Raw genomic sequence first — 18,821 nt, forward strand, 5'->3', positions numbered from 1 at the left:
CGTGGCCGGGCGGTCGCTGGGCGGGTGTATGATGTCAAATCCAGACAGGAATAGGCTGAAGTGATCACAAGCGCTGAGTAGGTTCAGAGCTACTCAGAAACTGCACAAACTGTTTTTGCAGAGCTCGGCTGCACATGCGTTCGCACTTCTGCTAAGCTAAAATACACTCCCCCGTGGGCGGCGGCATAGCGTTTACACGGCTGCTAAAACTAACCAGCGAGCGATCAACTCGGAATGACCCCCACTGTCACCACTACAGAGAGGTGTCTCTCCCATCCTGAAGACCCATCGTTGCCCCTCACTCTCTCAGACTCCCGTCTCATCTCTCTTCTTCAATGTCCCTCCAAGCTCCTCGAGCGTATTGTCTCCATCCGCCTTTCCTCCCACACACTCCTTGGCCCACTTCAGACTCCGCAGAAAGTGCCCTCACTAGAGTCTCTGCTGCCTGTGATACTGGACCTGCCTCTCCTATAGCCTGGATAACGCTGCCCTCTCCTGGCCGTCCTCCTCTCTCTCTGTCCGCTCTCATTACTTTCCCTCTTCTGACACCTCTTCTATTAAAGCCTCTGTTCCAGGCCCTCTCCTTTCCTCCCTTTATACTTCCACCCCTGGGGGCAAATGTGTCACATTGAGATGCAGTCAATTTACCTCAAATCAAAATCCAGACGGTCACAATCCTGACAAGGTCAAAATCTCAACATGGACAAAATACCAACATTTAAAATACTGACAAGGTCAAAATACTGACATGTAAAATGCCGACAAATCAAAATGCCGATATGCATTTTGCATGATTTTTTCATTGAAACCGACTTGTGCATACTTTACCATCCCAGAGGACCTGGAGGGGGAATATAATAGTGTGCCGAGCGCAGCGAGCCATGCGAAGGGGCGCGGTACACTTATATGGTGTCCATGTCGACCTATGTCGACATACACACACACACAAAAACAAAGAAAAACGCACGTTGGTATTTTGCTCTGTCGGCATTTTACATGTCGGTATTTTGACCTCGTCCGTATTTTAAATGTCGGGATTTTGCCCATGTCGGGATTTTGACCTTGTCGGGATTTTGACCGTCGGTCAATTACTGTTTGGATTTCGACCGTCGGGATTTTGATTGGAGGTATTTCATACCGATCCCGTCACAATCCCCATTTTTACTGCTGATGTCATATATATTTTCTGCGGAAATTTGCAATGTAAAAATGAATATTTTGCCAGGAGTCCTGGCTTAGCTGGCAGCAGGGTGGCCTGTGGGCTCACTTGTCATGCGCGGCCGTCACCTGGCGCACGTGATGGGACACGGAGAGAGATCTGGAGAGTCCTTTCCCTGAGAAATCCCTGATACATTATCCCAGGGACAGGCTATGCAATGCTCCACGTTCTGGGATGTGTTGCTCCCTACCGCTGGAACTCTCTCATTCTCTCTCTGTGTCAGACTCTCTACTACTCACCAATCTGGGCTCGCCAAGCCTTCTAGCTCTCACCCTCCCCTTTGGTCCACACACAGTGACTATCCCCGCCCTTGCCTAGCCGCGCCCGCAGGAGTCTCACGCCGCCATGTTCTCGATCGCGTTACTGCATGTGACGTCACGCAGCCGTGGTGATCACACACCCATTTTGCCACCTCCGCACCACGCGTTTGCGCCGCACCCCCCCGCAAAAAAAGTCTCCTCCCTGGAAACGGAGCATTGCCCCCCCCCCCCCCCCCCACACACACCGTGATCGCATTTTCTGCTTCCCCCATAGAAAATGAGGGCGCAGGCGCAGGACGGGCGCTGCGCATGCCCCCGCATCTTTTTTTCAAGATTTGCGGTTGGATCGCACACTGCGCACTGCACAGAGTATTCCCCATCAGCTGACACTGCCGGACCAGAACTGCTCCGCTGACCGGTGGTGGAACCCAGGTAAGTCTGTGCCGCATCACCTGGACCCAACTTTTATCAACATTCTAATCATGCTAAGGATGTCGGCACGCTGCATGTCAACTTTAGGACTGTCACGTGATGAATGTCGACAAAACATACCAAACCTGGCTACTGCACACTCTCCATCTGCCCCAGACCTGCTGAGCCCACCAGTTGCACTGACCCTGTCCGCCAGTCTTTTCTCATAGGATCTGGAATTATCAGCTGTGGCCTTGTGCTGAGATATATGGGAACGGCGGCACCTATGCCCTTTGCTGCTGACCCTGAGGGAGTGTCGGGCATCACAATACCCCTGTTATGTGGCTTGGTGCACTGGCTTGGCAGTCAGTATACACAGGAGCCCATGTGTACCACCGTCACACAGACATCACTGGGCGCAGTTTTGTTCCCATCCCACAGGCACAGAGCCAGTCCGATGCATACGCGGGGTACGCGGCTGAGTAAGGTGCCACACTGAGGAGGGCACCAAGTAGCAGGAGTGGTTTGTACGCCTGGTTGGCGTACAAACCGGCACCTTACCCGACGCCAGAGACTGGACACTCTCTCAGCAGAGCAGCGACAGCGGAGCCTGGTGGGTGACAGCGGTGAGCATCAGTGAGCAGCACTGCTGGGGCTGGGGGCATATGTGTATCTGACACTGTGGGGGCATATGTGTATGTAGCACTATGGGGCATATGTGTATCTGGGACTGGGGGCATATGTGTATCTGGCACTGGGGGCATATGTGTATCTGGCACTGTGGGGGCATATGTGTATCTGACACTGGGGGCATATGTGTATGTTGCACTATGGGGCATATGTGTATCTTGCACTGGGGGCATATGTGTATCTGGCACTGGGGGTGCGGCACTTGGGGCATATGTGTATCTGGCACTGGGGGTGCATATGTGTATCTGGAACTGGGGGCATATGTGTATCTGGCACTATGGGGCATATGTGTATCTGGAACTGGGGGCATATGTGTATCTGGCACTGGGGGCATATGTCTATCTGGCACTGTGGGGGCATATGTGTATCTGGCACCGTGGGGGCATATGTGTATGTTGCACTATGGGGCATATGTGTATATGGCACTGGGGCATATGTATATCTGACACTGAGGGGGCATATGTGTATCTGGCACTGCAGATTGTTTGGCCACGCCCATGTATATCTGCCACTGCAGATTGGGCTAAAATTGTCTGGCCATACCCCTTTTGTGTGAGACTACACCCCTTTTTGTGGCGCGCGCTGTCCCTTTAAAAAGTTTATCCCATCAAAGGGTGGCAAAAATTTTATTTGCATATTATAAAAAATAAAATAAAAAAAAAGTCTCGGGCGGGGGCCCTGCTCAGGCTGATAACCAGGGATCAGTAAACAGACAAATAAGTCACTCATTGGACGGCACCAGACGCTGGTTATGTAATGAGGAGGAGGCTCTGTGACAGAGACGCCTCCACTCACAGCAGTGATACATAGTATCAGGCGGGAGGTGATAAATATGCTGGGGCATAACCCTACAGGGCAGCAGCGCCCGACTTAATGTTAATTAAATGTACTCCCTTGTGTCTGTGCGGAAGATGATTTACTGTGGATAACAATGACTGTATATACATATATCAGAGAGGCTGCAATGATACAAATGTTTCTCCAAATAGACAATACAATAGAATTAAAAAAGTGCAATAAACAGAATGAGGCTCTATGTCATCATGGCGAAGCGCAGATTATTTGCCGCAATAATACGTCTGCGCTGAGATGTGCGCAAGCAGGGCATGACACAAAGGTGGACGGAAACGCTGGCTGTGGCCTGAAATATCCGCTTTGCCAGACACAGTGCGAGCTTTCAGTAAGTCGCACCTGCAGCCGGATACATCAATAATAATAATAATAATTGTATTTATATATCGCTCTTTCTCCAATAGGACTCATGGCTCTGTTATAGGAGTAACAGCCTGCAGGCGGGCGCACCCTACTCCGCTGTGTCACTGGGGCTAGGCCAATTAAATAGTCTATGCATCGCTGAAGGGGTGTGGCTAGCTGTCTGGGGGTGTGGCATCTATCAGCCAACAGAGGAGTCATGTGCAGCGCTGGGAGGACATAGCGCTGTAGCGTCGTCTGTGGATATTAATGTTTAGGAACATTCTCATGTGAAACCGCCTGTAGCCTAATGAGGTGCACAGGATTGGTTTGAAATACCTCCACTCAAAATCCCGACGGTCGAAATCCTGACAGCAATTGACCGACGGTCAAAATCCCGACAAGGTCAAAATCCCGACATGGACAAAATACCGACATTTAAAATACCGACATGGTCAAAATACTGACATGTAAAATGCTGACAGGTCAAAATACCGACATGCGTTTTTCAGTGGGGGGTTTTGTGTGTGTGTATGTCGACATGGACACCATATAAGTGTACCGCGTCCTTTCGCATGGCTTGCTGCGCTTGGCACACTATTATATTCCCCCTCCAGGTCCACTGGGATGGTAAAGTATGAACAAGTCGGTTTCAATGAAAAAATCATGAAAAACTCATGTCGGTATTTTGACCTGTCGGCATTTTACATGTCGGTATTTTCACCTTGTTGGTATTTTAAATGTCGGTATTTTGTCCATGTCGGTATTTTAACCGTCGGTCAATTGCTGTCGGGATTTCGACCGTCGGGATTTTGATTGGAGGTAAATTGACTGCATCCCGATGTGCACAAGTATAGCAATATTATATTGTTCAATCATAAGTACACTGTAGGCACAGAAAGTTGTAGTTACATATTATATCATGTACACACTGTGTATACATAGAGTTTTTATTATATATCATTATACAGGCGAGCAGAAAGTTAACTTTGTGGTTTATTACATTCCTGCCATTATTTGTAAAACAATACCATATGGCGCCGGTATGGTGGTCGCCGGGAGCCCGGCCGCCGGCAACCTGAAGACCACCCCATATAATTGCTGTATGCATTCTTACTACTGGTTTGGCATTGATACGTTTTATCGGCTTAATGAATTAGATATTGCCGGCTGACATTCCACCATTCCTCCACCTCCGTCCCCCTTCCTCGGTTCTCTACAAAAGTACACCCCCCTCCCCTCCCCTCCCACTGCCGAACCCCTCCCCGCACCCTACCAAGCCCTCCTCCATCCCCACTCCCTCTGCTGACCCCCCACCCCCATTGCTCCCAGTACTGTCATTACTGCCCCTCTCTGTGCACTCTGCTGTTCCTGCGGCTATGTGCTATACCGGGATAGAGCCCAGCTCGTATACTAGAACGCCTGTACGTGCATGCAGCGTGCGGACACATGTGGGCTACAGCCTGGAAATCTGCCCCAGCCTGCTCACACCTGGACAGTAATCCCTAGGGGCATCAGACAGTATGAGCAGAAATCCCTGAGAGTGACCCCTAGAAGGACAGGAACAAGGCGGAAATAGGTGAAGCGGCTGTTGCTCATAGTGTACCAGTTGCCTCATCTGAGCCATTAACTGAGGGTGTGTGTCAGACATTTACTGAAATATGGCAGCATGCAGTAATTAGTCTCCAGGTAAACAGAGCACTCTTGACATTTAAGGACAGTCTGAGGACTGTGCAGTTACAGATGTGCTTTCATACACTGCGGCTTCAGTTGTCCTCTCGGTGTGCACAGATCCCGGGTTCAGAATGTGCAACTTATTCGCACAAATAAAACTACTGGAAGCGACAAAGATGCTCTGCTAGAGTACACTGATGTGCGAATGTTGTACATCTGTGTGCGACTTAGTGTGAATGTGTATGCGAAGTGCTTCAATGCAGCGGCCGCGGCTTTTCCTACGCCAGGTTCTGCTGTGCATAATGTGCGACGTTGTACGTGTTTCAAACTGATCTCTGTGCGGTTACAGTCGCAGTCTGGTGCGCTGCAAGTAGTGCGTCGCTGCGTCTGCAAAATGTAAGGGAAAAGAGCGGCTTAGCTGTGCCTGGCGGCTCATGCCCTATGGCGTATAGATGCTAGGTGTGTGATCTCTAGCTTCCCTCTAGCACGCAGTTATATAGACTTCGCATCCTGTATTCCAGTCACATTTACTATGACATACTGATATTGTGACACATACTATATACTGTGATATCCTGTGATGGTTTTGTAAACTGACAGCCGTGTTCTCTTCCAGGGATTCTGTTCTGCTCCGGAAACGGATAGAATGCAGCGGACTGACCCCATCCGAGCTGTTGGGTCAGAAGATGAGCGGCCTGGCGGCTCCGCTACCCCCAGACAAACAAGGTCAGTTTCTGGCTGGCAGAGTGCAAGTCGCCTGATGCCGCAGATACTCAGGTGTATCATGTCAGTCTCCGCAGCGACAGTGATGCTATAGAGTAGTAGTCGGCGCACAGCGTATCTGCGAGTACCGGCTCCACAATACCAGAATTACAGATGTGTCCTCCGTGCGCTACAAGTCGCATTACACATAGCGTGTGAGTGCCGTGTGACTCGTTAGCGCCCAGTGTCTTTTTTTGTGTTTTTTGCAGCAAAAATGCATTTTAGATGCAAAGTAATGTAACAGGGCGCACAAGCAGCTTCTGCTGATTAAAATGATATGCAGCATGCCTGTATTCTGTGCGTGACTGCGACTTTACTTGCATACAAAATGCTATGCATTTCAGATGTCCATCCTATCCCTAACTCTCTGCACATGTTACACCTGCCCCCCTGCAGTGCAGCATGGTGTTACCCAGGTGCTCAGTTACTGGCTGCTTCTGCATGTAGCCCACACATGCTGGACAGCTTTATTCTCACACTGCAATGTAGCTCTGAGCTAGGACACGCCCCTCCCACACCTAACTCTCTGCACATGTTACATCTGCCCCCCTGCAGTGCAGCATGGTGTTACCCAGGTGCTCAGTTACTGGCTGCTTCTGCATGTAGCCCACACATGCTGGGCAGCTTTATTCTCACACTGCAATGTAGCTCTGAGCTAGGACACGCCACTCCCACACCTAACTCTCTGCACATGTTACATTTGCAACACGATGTGACTAGGACACACCAGGAAACTGTGCTGATTAATGTGATATATGACACTTGTATATCTGTGTGCGACTAAGTCTCTGAATCTATATACAAAGTGCTACAATGTGGCAGCTGCAAATATTTTTATGCCAAGTTCCGTTGCGCTCTGTATAGACTCAGTCGCACAAAATATGTAAGTGTCACATACCAAATTACTGAGCGCAGTCTCCCAGCTAGATGTATGAGGACGTTTCTGTATGTGATACTGCAAAGTACATACGTGTTACATTGTAAGTACTTGTGTGCAACAGTACAAATTTCAGATGTGTAAGAGAGTAAGCTATACATGTAAATATGAATGTGAGATCATACAGTACACTGATGTAACATACAAATTCCTAGTATGAGAATGTAAAACACACGTGTAAGAGGGTAATGCAGACGTCATGTGAGATTATAACATACACATGTAACATACAGTAAGTGAGAGTGTCCATTTCTACTTTTATTGGAATACAGCAGTGAATCCCAAACTCTGGTCTCCAGAACACCCAACAGGTTATGTTTCTCAGATCACCTAGGATGTGCACTCATTACTCACTGACACATTTCCCAGGTCACACAGCAGGAGCACAGGTGTACTCATAACTCACTGACACATTTCCCAGGTCACCCAGCAGGTGCACAGGTGTACTCATTACTCACTGACACATTTCCCAGGTCACCCAGCAGGTGCACAGGTGTACTCATTACTCACTGACACATTTCCCAGGTCACTCAGCAGGTGCACAGGTGTACTCATTACTCACTGACACATTTCCCAGGTCACCCAGCAGGTGCACAGGTGTACTCATTACTCACTGACACATTTCCCAGGTCACCCAGCAGGAGCACAGGTGTACTCATTACTCACTGATACATTTCCCAGGTCACTCAGCAGGTGCACAGGTGTACTCATTACTCACTGACACATTTCCCAGGTCACCCAGCAGGTGCACAGGTGTACTCATTACTCACTGACACATTTCCCAGGTCACCCAGCAGGTGCACAGGTGTACTCATTACTCACTGACACATTTCCCAGGTCACCCAGCAGGAGCACAGGTGTACTCATTACTCACTGACACATTTCCCAGGTCACTCAGCAGGTGCACAGGTGTACTCATTACTCACTGACACATTTCCCAGGTCACTCAGCAGGTGCACAGGTGTATTCATTACTCACTGACACATTTCCCAGGTCACTCAGCAGGTGCACAGGTGTACTCATTACTCACTGACACATTTCCCAGGTCACTCAGCAGGTGCACAGGTGTACTCATTACTCACTGACACATTTCCCAGGTCACCTAGCAGGTGCACAGGTGTACTCATTACTCACTGACACATTTCCCAGGTCACCCAGCAGGTGCATAGGTGTACTCATTGCCCACTGACACATTTCCCAGGTCACTCAGCAGGTGCACAGGTGTACTCATTACTCACTGACACATTTCCCAGGTCACACAGCAGGAGCACAGGTGTACTCATAACTCACTGACACATTTCCCAGGTCACCCAGCAGGTGCACAGGTGTACTCATTACTCACTGACACATTTCCCAGGTCACCCAGCAGGTGCACAGGTGTACTCATTACTCACTGACACATTTCCCAGGTCACTCAGCAGGTGCACAGGTGTACTCATTACTCACTGACACATTTCCCAGGTCACCCAGCAGGAGCACAGGTGTACTCATTACTCACTGACACATTTTCCAGGTCACCCGGCAGGAGCACAGGTGTACTCATTACTCACTAACACGTTTTAAAAGATCTACAGGCGGAGCTGATTATTTCACTTGTGATTCTGTGAGGAGATCTGGAAAACATGAACTGTTGGGGGTCCTGAGGACGAGTTTGGAAACCACTGGAATGCACCAATGTTTCCCAGCCATGCTTGAGCACAGATGGCTAAATTGAAATGAGTGAGGTACTAATTAAGTCTCCTGTGCCCAAGCATGGGTATTCTTAAACCATACCTCGAAACATGACCTCTCCAGGAGGGACAGAACACTCTGCTCCTGGACTTCCCTCTTACTATATGATTGCCATCACCTGTGCGGAAACACCTCTTTTATCCATTAACCTGCTCAAACAGGTGCCGGCAATCATACATTAAGAGAAAAGTCCAGGAGCAGAGTATTGTGTCCCTCCTGGAGAGGTCATGTTGGGAGGTATGACATAGGTATGAGCACTGGGTCAGTATTAGGGTACAGCACAGGTGATGGTAATCATACAGTAAGAGGGAAGAGCAGGAGCAGAGCATTGTGTCCTCCTGGAGAGGTCATGTTGGGAGGTATGACATAGGTATGAGCACTGGGTCAGTATTAGGGTACAGCACAGGTGATGGTAATCATACAGTAAGAGGGAAGAGCAGGAGCAGAGCATTGTGTCCTCCTGGAGAGGTCATGTTGGGAGGTATGACATAGGTATGAGCACTGGGTCAGTATTAGGGTACAGCACAGGTGATGGTAATCATACAGTAAGAGGGAAGAGCAGGAGCAGAGCATTGTGTCCTGGAGAGGGTCATGTTGGGAGGTATGACATAGGTATGAGCACTGGGTCAGTATTAGGGTACAGCACAGGTGATGGTAATCATACAGTAAGAGGGAAGAGCAGGAGCAGAGCATCGTGTCCTCCTGGAGAGGTCATGTTGGGAGGTATGACATAGGTATGAGCACTGGGTCAGTATTAGGGTACAGCACAGGTGATGGTAATCATACAGTAAGAGGGAAGAGCAGGAGCAGAGCATTGTGTCCTGGAGAGGGTCATGTTGGGAGGTATGACATAGGTATGAGCACTGGGTCAGTATTAGGGTACAGCACAGGTGATGGTAATCATACAGTAAGAGGGAAGAGCAGGAGCAGAGCATCGTGTCCTCCTGGAGAGGTCATGTTGGGAGGTATGACATAGGTATGAGCACTGGGTCAGTATTAGGGTACAGCACAGGTGATGGTAATCATACAGTAAGAGGGAAGAGCAGGAGCAGAGCATTGTATCCTGGAGAGGGTCATGTTGGGAGGTATGACATAGGTATGAGCACTGGGTCAGTATTAGTGTACAGCACAGGTGATGGCAATCATACAGCAAGAGGGAAGAGCAGGAGCAGAGCATTGTGTCCTCCTGGAGAGGTCATGTTGGGAGGTATGACATAGGTATAAGCACTGGGTCAGTATTAGGGTACAGCACAGGTGATGGTAATCATACAGTAAGAGGGAAGAGCAGGAGCAGAGCATTGTGTCCTCCTGGAGAGGTCATGTTGGGAGGTATGACATAGGTATGAGCACTGGGTCAGTATTAGGGTACAGCACAGGTGATGGTAATCATACATTAAGAGAAAAGTCCAGGAGCAGAGTATTGTGTCCCTCCTGGAGAGGTCATGTTGGGAGGTATGACATAGGTATGAGCACTGGGTCAGTATTAGGGTACAGCTCAGGTGATGGTAATCATACAGTAAGAGGGAAGAGCAGGAGCAGAGCATTGTGTCCTCCTGGAGAGGTCATTTTGGGAGGTATGACATAGGTATGAGCACTGGGTCAGTATTAGGGTACAGCACAGGTGAAAGTAATCATACAGTAAGAGGGAAGACCAGGAGCAGAGCATTGTGTCCTCCTGGAGAGGTCATGTTGGGAGGTATGACATAGGTATGAGCACTGGGTCAGTATTAGGGTACAGCTCAGGTGATGGTAATCATACAGTAAGAGGGAAGAGCAGGAGCAGAGCATTGTGTCCTCCTGGAGAGGGTCATGTTGGGAGGTATGACATAGGTATGAGCACTGGGTCAGTATTAGGGTACAGCACAGGTGATGGTAATCATACAGTAAGAGGGAAGAGCAGGAGCAGAGCATTGTGTCCTCCTGGAGAGGTCATGTTGGGAGGTATGACATAGGTATGAGCACTGGGTCAGTATTAGGGTACAGCACAGGTGATGGTAATCATACATTAAGAGAAAAGTCCAGGAGCAGAGTATTGTGTCCCTCCTGGAGAGGTCATGTTGGGAGGTATGATTAAACCCTGGATTGTGGGGACTTTAAGGACCAAGGGGTATATTTACTAAGTCGTGAACGGAGATAAAGTACCGGACAATCAGCTCCTAACTGACATGTCACAGGCTGGGTTTGAAACATGACAGTTAGGAGGTGATTGGCTGGCACTTTATCTCCATCCAACTCTTAGTAAATAGACCCCCAAGTTTGGGAAACACATGAACATCATAGTGCTCCAGTCTCTGTAGTCTGGCGTATGACAATGACGTACGTGGGGCAGAATCTCATTCTGGCTCATTTTGCACTGCAGTATAAGTCACACTAGTCCCTCCCACGGCAAACAAGAGTGGGGGGTGGGGGGGATGAGGAGGGACCTTTTTTTTTTTTTTTTCACTGCCTCCCAAACAAACAAAAAAATAGGGGTGTCCTAATACCGAAAATCCCCGCGTCTGAGCTCCTTGTATAACATACGTACACGAAGAGCCTGCTTTCCTGCATGTTTGTGTTTATTACACTGAGCCTTTAATTGGCTGAGTTATAATGCCATAATATCCCTTTAATCTTGGACACCTATAATTTACACAGGTTCTGTGGCTGCCCAAATTCAAGCCTGCATTTCACCTGGTTTTATTCAACCACAGAACCTGTGTAATACATAGGTGTCCCGGATATTATAACAAACCTACAGTAGCTACAGTGGGACCCAAGACTCTAATGATAGAGTGCCACCTATTGGTCAGATTATCAAGAAGCATTGCAGCTTTGTACTTGCTAATACGAAGCCTTAATTGAATAAATCTTTCCTCAACAACTTACTTCCCAGGAGTACGGGGTAAAACATTTGGAGAGAAAAAAAGTGATTTTTCCCCATTGACTGTTCTGTATAAACATATAATGGAATAATTCTTGATCACATCACATGTCAATTGTAACGTGTTTCCTGCTGACACGTGTCTTCTCCTGTGTGTTACAGTGCTGATTATCCCACTTCTGGAGCCAGACAGTGGGCGCGTTCTCTGCCTTATACTGGTGAGTGATACCCTGATCTGTGTGTGTGATATGGAATATTGTATATTGGCATATATCAAAGCCTGTGGAGCTGATGTAATAGGTTGGGAGCTGCAGGCTGTGTGGGAAGTCCGGCAGGTCTGCCCGTATTTTTAAAGCGCCAATCATTTACTAGGCAACCAACGGCAGTATACAAGTCTCCAACGAGATGCAGAAGATCTTTGCCGTAGTGCTTAGAGCGCGAGCATCACCACGGTCTAAAGCCCCTGCACACTCGGCAAACCTGCGGCCAAGGTGCCCGACGGCCGTACCTCGGCCGACGGGCGACCCGCCGCAGGTGTGGGTGACGAGGGGAGTGAAAGTTTTCTTCACTCCCCACGTCACCCGGCTCCATTTCCGAACATGCAGGTCGTTCATATCGACCTGCATGTTCAAAAGACGGGAGACCAACAATGAACGAGGGCGGGGCCGCGCATCGTTCATTGTTGGTGGCTCCACATTGAATGATATGAACGATATATCATTCAAAAAATGAACGATATCGTCCATATCGCTCACTATATCGTCCAGCGTGTAGGGGGCTTAAGGACTAGGTGAAAGATCTACTACCGTTACACCCGCGGTGGACGAACCGCCAGTGTTGGTACGCGTGGATTACGACAGTGCCTGTGTGATTGCTTTGAATAAATTGTTCTGCTTTTAGTGCACCATGTGGCGCCCCCTGCATTCATTTTATTACATATTTATATAGTATAACAGGTAATAATTGAAATCTACATGTTGACGAGTACAACGCAGAACACTAAGGAGGAGCAGTAATTACCGATGGCTACGAACAGGATTACACCCTGATGAGACCCGCGTCCCAGCAGCCGGATCTAACGATGAGAGGAAATTAATTAGCAGAAAGCGAACGGCTGCGCTGGATTACACTGATTGTTACACACAACAGAACATGAGTGAAGAGGAAGATGAGGACGGGTCACACATATATATATATATATGAAAAGCAATAAAATAACATACTGTAGGATAATAACTGCTAATGTCGCCCGCCGGATCACTATCCTGTAATAAAGACGCTCCGGACTCTGCTCCACATTAATGAGAAAATAATTGTATGTAGTGTTTCCCTATAGCGTAGGGATGGCCATCGGCCATCGATGATTAGCAAACATCGATGATCTAATGGTGATCAATGAGAGGCAGAGACCGATTGGCTAATGCCAGTCACCTGCGCTGCCCCTTTGCGCGCTTACATTACTCTTATTACTCGGCCTGTCAGCTAATACTGGGGGCTGATCATTAATAAGCCCCGACCCCCCCCCCCGGTCCATTAACTGAGAATTGTTTGAAGGTTTTGTTACATAAATGTCCTGAGGGCGACGATTTAGACATCACCCCTGATCGCCCGTCTTGTGACGCCCTCCACCTCCATCCGTAATCAGAATATTCTCAGTAATAGAACGCTTCACGAATTTGCGTGTCATCCTTGTGCAGGGGCCATGCGAATCTTCTCTGTGCCTTCCAATTTTAGTATATGTGCTGCGCTGCTGGCGGCATTTATCACGCCGCGTAACGGCCCGAGCTCTCCGCTCTCCTAATGAGCAAATTGCTGAAAAGAAAACAAATCTAGCATTAGCTCATAGCGACGCCTGATGTATTGAGGTTTATTACTGCTTTATGATATAATAGACTTCCGTGGCTGCGCGCCAGGCGGCGCCGATCTCATTCATCTGCTCTATTAACCCCAAATGTCACTCCACGGCGCTGACAACTTCCCAGCGATTGTGCTGGGCCCGGCGTGTAATACCGTTCTCTCTGAGAGTCACTTTCCCTGCGTATAATTAATCTCACGTAATGAAATCTCGCCCTGTTCCCCTGCAGACGGAACGCGGCTGAGCAGGAGGGATGCGCCGCGCTGTAACCACACCAGAGGAAACGAGTCTCGCTGTTACTTTATTTACCGTCTGTGTAGTCTAATGTTAAATGTATTTGTTCTTGCGCTTCCTTTCAGGAGAATATGTGACTGTGATTTATTCTGATTACTGGTAAAGATTTATGGGCCTATTTATCAATGTGCGGCCATAAGGCTGATTATCCAATCAATATAGCAGACAGCCCCCTCAATTACCGCTGGCCGTATTGATTACTGTGCAATAAAGAGAGAGAAACATTTGCACCTATGTTTTACTTGCGGGTGTGTTCAATTGAAGTCGGAATTGCCGTCAAGTCGGAAAGACGGCAGTTTCCGACTTTTTTAGGTCGAATCATATTCGACCTATTCAATGGAGCTGCCATTTTTCTGACTTGTCGGAAAACACGTGGATCGGCGGATTAGCCGCGGACCCACGTGTTTTGTCGGATTAACGGGCAATTCCGACAGTTTTTTGCCCGTATTCGACAATGCTTATCCGACTTAAAAAAAAAGTCGGATCAGCATTGTCGAAAACGGGCAAAACCTGTCAAATGCCGCTAGTTGAATACTGCACTGTCGGATCCTCTCCGTCGGAGAGGATCCGACATGCATTGAATAGAACCTTTAGCATACATCATGTCTCTTAGCTGCCCCAATTTGGCAAAACATTCCCGATGTGTTACACTTGTCATCTGTGTTGGGGTCTACCCGGCTAACGCTTGCCCCTCTCTTCCAGATGCACTGCAGCCAGCTGACCGACTCTGACGAGCAGAACCTGCGCACTCTGGAGAAACACGTAAGTCATACCGGTGTAACACGTGCATCGGATACTGCCAGGGTTCCATCACTTAAAAATGTATTTACTGACCGCGGTATTATAAAAATTGCTGACGTCTAGTGTTTTACCCAGAACGCGGTCACCAGTACCGAGACTGGATGAAACTTTTGCATCAGTTACTATAAAGTGTGACATCCGTCCTGAACCTCTAATTCCTGTAAATTACTTCCCTGTGATAATTATTTTGTGGAGAGTTGGGGTTGGGTTATTTACTGACATTCAGTTTTTTCCTTCCTGACATTTGCTCATTTTATTTCTTTGCAAAATTCATAAATTTACTGATGGGTTGCAAACCTAGTAGTACGGAAAAGGGCAGCCACGTCCGAGCGAGAAGTGGGCAATTCGTGGGCTGTGAAATGTCAGTAAAGGCCACGCAGTTAGCGGTAATATGGCAGGTGTTAGATCACACAATGGAAAATAACTGGACAGTGAGGAACAGACCAGGACCACTGCCTGAAATTTGGGCGTACTGGGATTGCCAACCCACCCCCTTGGCAATATTTCCTATTCTTGGGAATTAGCCCTTTGTACGGCGCTGCGAAACACTTGTGGCGCCTTATAAATAAAATATAATAATACTAATAATAGCATCATAGCCACATCCCCAGCCCATTCCAAAAATGGAGTAGAATCATCTTCACAGTTTAGCAACTTGCAGCTGCTTCATCACCATGTCAGGGGCCAGCTCTCAGTGCGGAGGTGCTGCGGTGACAGACAGTCACTGAATTGGGGACATTAATGGTTTCAGACACCACCTACAGGCCTAGCTATGCCTTGTCGTAACACCTGCCTTGAGAATAACTCACATTAGTGGATTTCTTGTAGTTTGAGTAACTTCATCAGACACACGTACAGCAAACATTTGCACCCAGGTTGTTCCACACAGCAAGCGAAGAAAACAGCCTAGGCTGAAACTCCTACAAGGGTCACCATCACTGATCCTGCTATCTGCAGGTCTACGCTGGGAAACCATGCATGTGGCATACTCTTCAGCGTTCCAGATTTCAGCAGAGCATGAAGCGAGCGGAGCTTGCACAGTTGCGGGAAAGGTTTCCCAAGACAAGTGTGATTGGGGTGGATATGAGAGCGTGGCTTGGGCATGGGTAAACGTTGGGAGGTATGGTGTAGGCCCACAGCAGAAGTTGCCAGGTGTCAGGACGATTGTGACCACTTCCCATTATACAGCACAGCAAGTCTTAATGTATGATGTTTCAGAACTGACCCACTGCAATATATTACCATGAAGAAGAGGTTATTGACACAAGGTGAGACTGCGGTGGTTTGTGCCGCTCATAGGGAATCTATATAAGTCCCTGCTTAACCGCCCAGTATATATGGCTGTCAGGTATTCTATACATTTGTCAAAATTGACCGTTTTTTCTTGTTGGTAGACACATAATATATCATACATAGCTAATATGTATACCCTCCTGTATATAGAAATTGCATAGAATAAGGAACCTTGGGGCAGATGTATTAACCTGGAGACGGCATAAGGACGTGATAAAGCAATGATACAGTAAGTGCAAGGTGATAAACACACCAGCCAATTAGCTAAATTAACAGTTAGGAGCTGATTTGCTGGTGCATTTATCACCTTGCACTTATCACTGCTTTATCACTTCCTTTTGCCTTCTCCAGGTTAATACATCTGCCCCAATGTGCTCTCCACTGGACATTATTACCGAAATCAGAAGTCACCTGTGATGCCGGTCACCAGTATAAAATACTTTTACTGTATCTTATGTTTTATATAATTACCCCTAATATCTCTATAACTTACAGTAGGGAGTGCATACACTTAGCACTTACAGTAATGTTGGCAGTGGTGCACTTGGTGATGGTGGTGCAGTTGGTGGTGATGATGCTGTTATCAGTGATGATGCCAGTTGTGATGGTGTGGTTCGTGGTGATGATGGTTTGATTGCTGGGGATGGTGCAGTTGGTGGTAGTGGTGAAGTTGGAGTTGATGGTTTGGTTGGTGGTGAAGTCAGTGGCAATGATGTCCTTTGTGATGATGTGGTTGGCTTTGTGATTTTGCCCTATGTGATGGTGCAGTTTGTGGTGGTGGTGGTGCAGTTGGTGTTGATGGTGTGGTTGGTGGTGAAGATGCCCTTTGTGATGGTGTGGTTGGCTTGTGATAGTGTGGTTGGTGTTGGTGATGATGCCCTCTTGTGTTGTCAGTTATGGTGCGGTTGGTGGTGATGATGCTCTTTGTGATGGTACAGTTAGTGTTGGTGGTGTAGTTGGTGCTGATGGTGTGGTTGGTGATGCAGTTAGTGGTGATGATGCCCTTGGTGAAGGTGTGGTTGGTGGTGATGATGTCCTTTGTGATGGTGCAGTTGGTGGTAATGAGGGTGCAGTAGTTGGTGATGATGCCCTTTGTGATGGTACGGTTGTTGTTGTTGGTGGTGGTGCAGTTGGTCGTGATGAGGGTGCAGTAGTTGGTGATGATGCCCTTTGTTGGTGTGGTTGGTGGCCGTGGTGCAGTTGTTGCGACTCTGGCTGGCAGTGATGGTGCTGTTAGTGATAATGGTGCAGTTAGTGGTGGTGCAATTAGTGGTGATGATGCCCTTTGTGATGGTGCAGTTGGTGGTGGTGGTGCAGTTAATGGTGATGATGGTGCCCTTTGTGATGGCGTGGGTGGTGGTTGTGGTGAAGTTAGTGATGATGTTGGGATGGTGCGTTTGTTGGTGGTGCTGTTGGTGGTGATGATGAACTTTATGCTGGTGCATTTGGTGGTGGTGGTGCAGTTGGTAGTGTTGATGGTGTGATGGTGCTGTTAATGGTTGTGGTGCAGTTGGTGGTGATGATTCTCTTTGTGATAGTGCGGAGGTGGTGCAGTTGCTGATGGTGTGGGTAGTGATGGTGTAGTTGGTGGTGATGATGTGGTTAGTGTTGATGGTGCAGTTGGTGGTGGTGTTGTAGGTCTGTGAACACTAAAGACCAAATTCCACTGGAAAAAATGTGTGGAGGTTTGGATACGTTTGTGGAACAGTTTCCATCTCCCACTAATCTGTAGCATAGACTTACATACTACAGTACCCGGCGGATACAGCATACACAAGCTTCTCTGAGGCACGAGGTACATCATCCATCAGTCCCTAGTTGGTGTGATAGGCTGCCTGATATTGGCTACGAATAAATATATATGTACTGTGTATATATATACACTGCTCAAAAAAATAAAGGGAACACTAAAATAACACATCCTAGATCTGAATGAATGAAATATTCTTATTAAATACTTTGTTCTTTACATAGTTGAATGTGCTGACAACAAAATCACACAAAAATTATCAATGGAAATCAGATTTATTAACCCATGGAGGTCTGGATTTGGAGTCCCCCTCAAAATTAAAGTGGAAAAACACACTACAGGCTGATCCAACTTTGATGTAATGTACTTAAAACAAGTCAAAATGAGGCTCAGTAGTGTGTGTGGCCTTCACGTGCCTGTATGACCTCCCTACAACCCACACAAGTGGCTCAGGTAGTGCAGCTCATCCAGGATGGCACATCAATGCGAGCTGTGGCAAGAAGGTTTGCTGTGTCTGTCAGCGTAGTGTCCAGAGCATGGAGGCGCTACCAGGAGACAGGCCAGTACATCAGGAGACGTGGAGGAGGCCGTAGGAGGGCAACAACCCAGCAGCAGACCGCTACCTCCGCCTTTGTGCAAGGAGGAACAGGAGGAACACTGCCAGAGCCCTGCAAAATGACCTCCAGCAAGCCACAAATGTGCATGTGTCTACTCAAACGATCAGAAACAGACTCCATGAGGGTGGTATGAGGCCCCGACGTCCACAGGTGGGGGTTGTGCTTACAGCCCAATACCGTGCAGGACGTTTGGCATTTGCCAGAGAACACCAAGATTGGCAAATTCGCCACTGGCGCCCTGTGCTCTTCACAGATGAAAGCAGGATCTCACTGAGCACATGTGACAGACGTGACAGAGTCTGGAGACGCTAAGGAGAACGTTCTGCTGCCTGCAACATCCTCCAGCATGACCGGTTTGGCAGTGGGTCAGTAATGGTGTGGGGTTGCATTTCTTTGGGGGGCCGCACAGCCCTCCATGTGCTCGCCAGAGGTAGCCTGACTGCCATTAGGTACTGAGATGAGATCCTCAGACCCCT

General features: G+C 48.1%; 1 protein-coding gene and 1 non-coding gene across 2 annotated transcripts in view; one reads left to right on the forward strand and one right to left on the reverse strand.

Moving 5' to 3' along the window:
* PDE2A (phosphodiesterase 2A) overlaps window positions 1-18,821 on the forward strand; it is an 859,648-nt gene that overhangs the window by 661,645 nt on the left and 179,182 nt on the right. Inside the window, exons 5-7 of the mRNA XM_063950594.1 lie at window positions 6,062-6,171; window positions 11,898-11,953; window positions 14,587-14,646. Coding sequence (XP_063806664.1) covers window positions 6,062-6,171; window positions 11,898-11,953; window positions 14,587-14,646 — 226 coding nt within the window. The remainder of the gene's footprint in view (window positions 1-6,061; window positions 6,172-11,897; window positions 11,954-14,586; window positions 14,647-18,821) is intronic.
* On the reverse strand, window positions 13,388-13,495 carry LOC135054229 (U6 spliceosomal RNA). Its single transcript, XR_010243437.1, has one exon. It is a non-coding gene; the product is annotated as a U6 spliceosomal RNA (small nuclear RNA).

Source organism: Pseudophryne corroboree, chromosome 2 (assembly GCF_028390025.1).
Source record: "Pseudophryne corroboree isolate aPseCor3 chromosome 2, aPseCor3.hap2, whole genome shotgun sequence".
Classification (NCBI taxonomy): Eukaryota; Metazoa; Chordata; class Amphibia; order Anura; family Myobatrachidae; genus Pseudophryne; species Pseudophryne corroboree.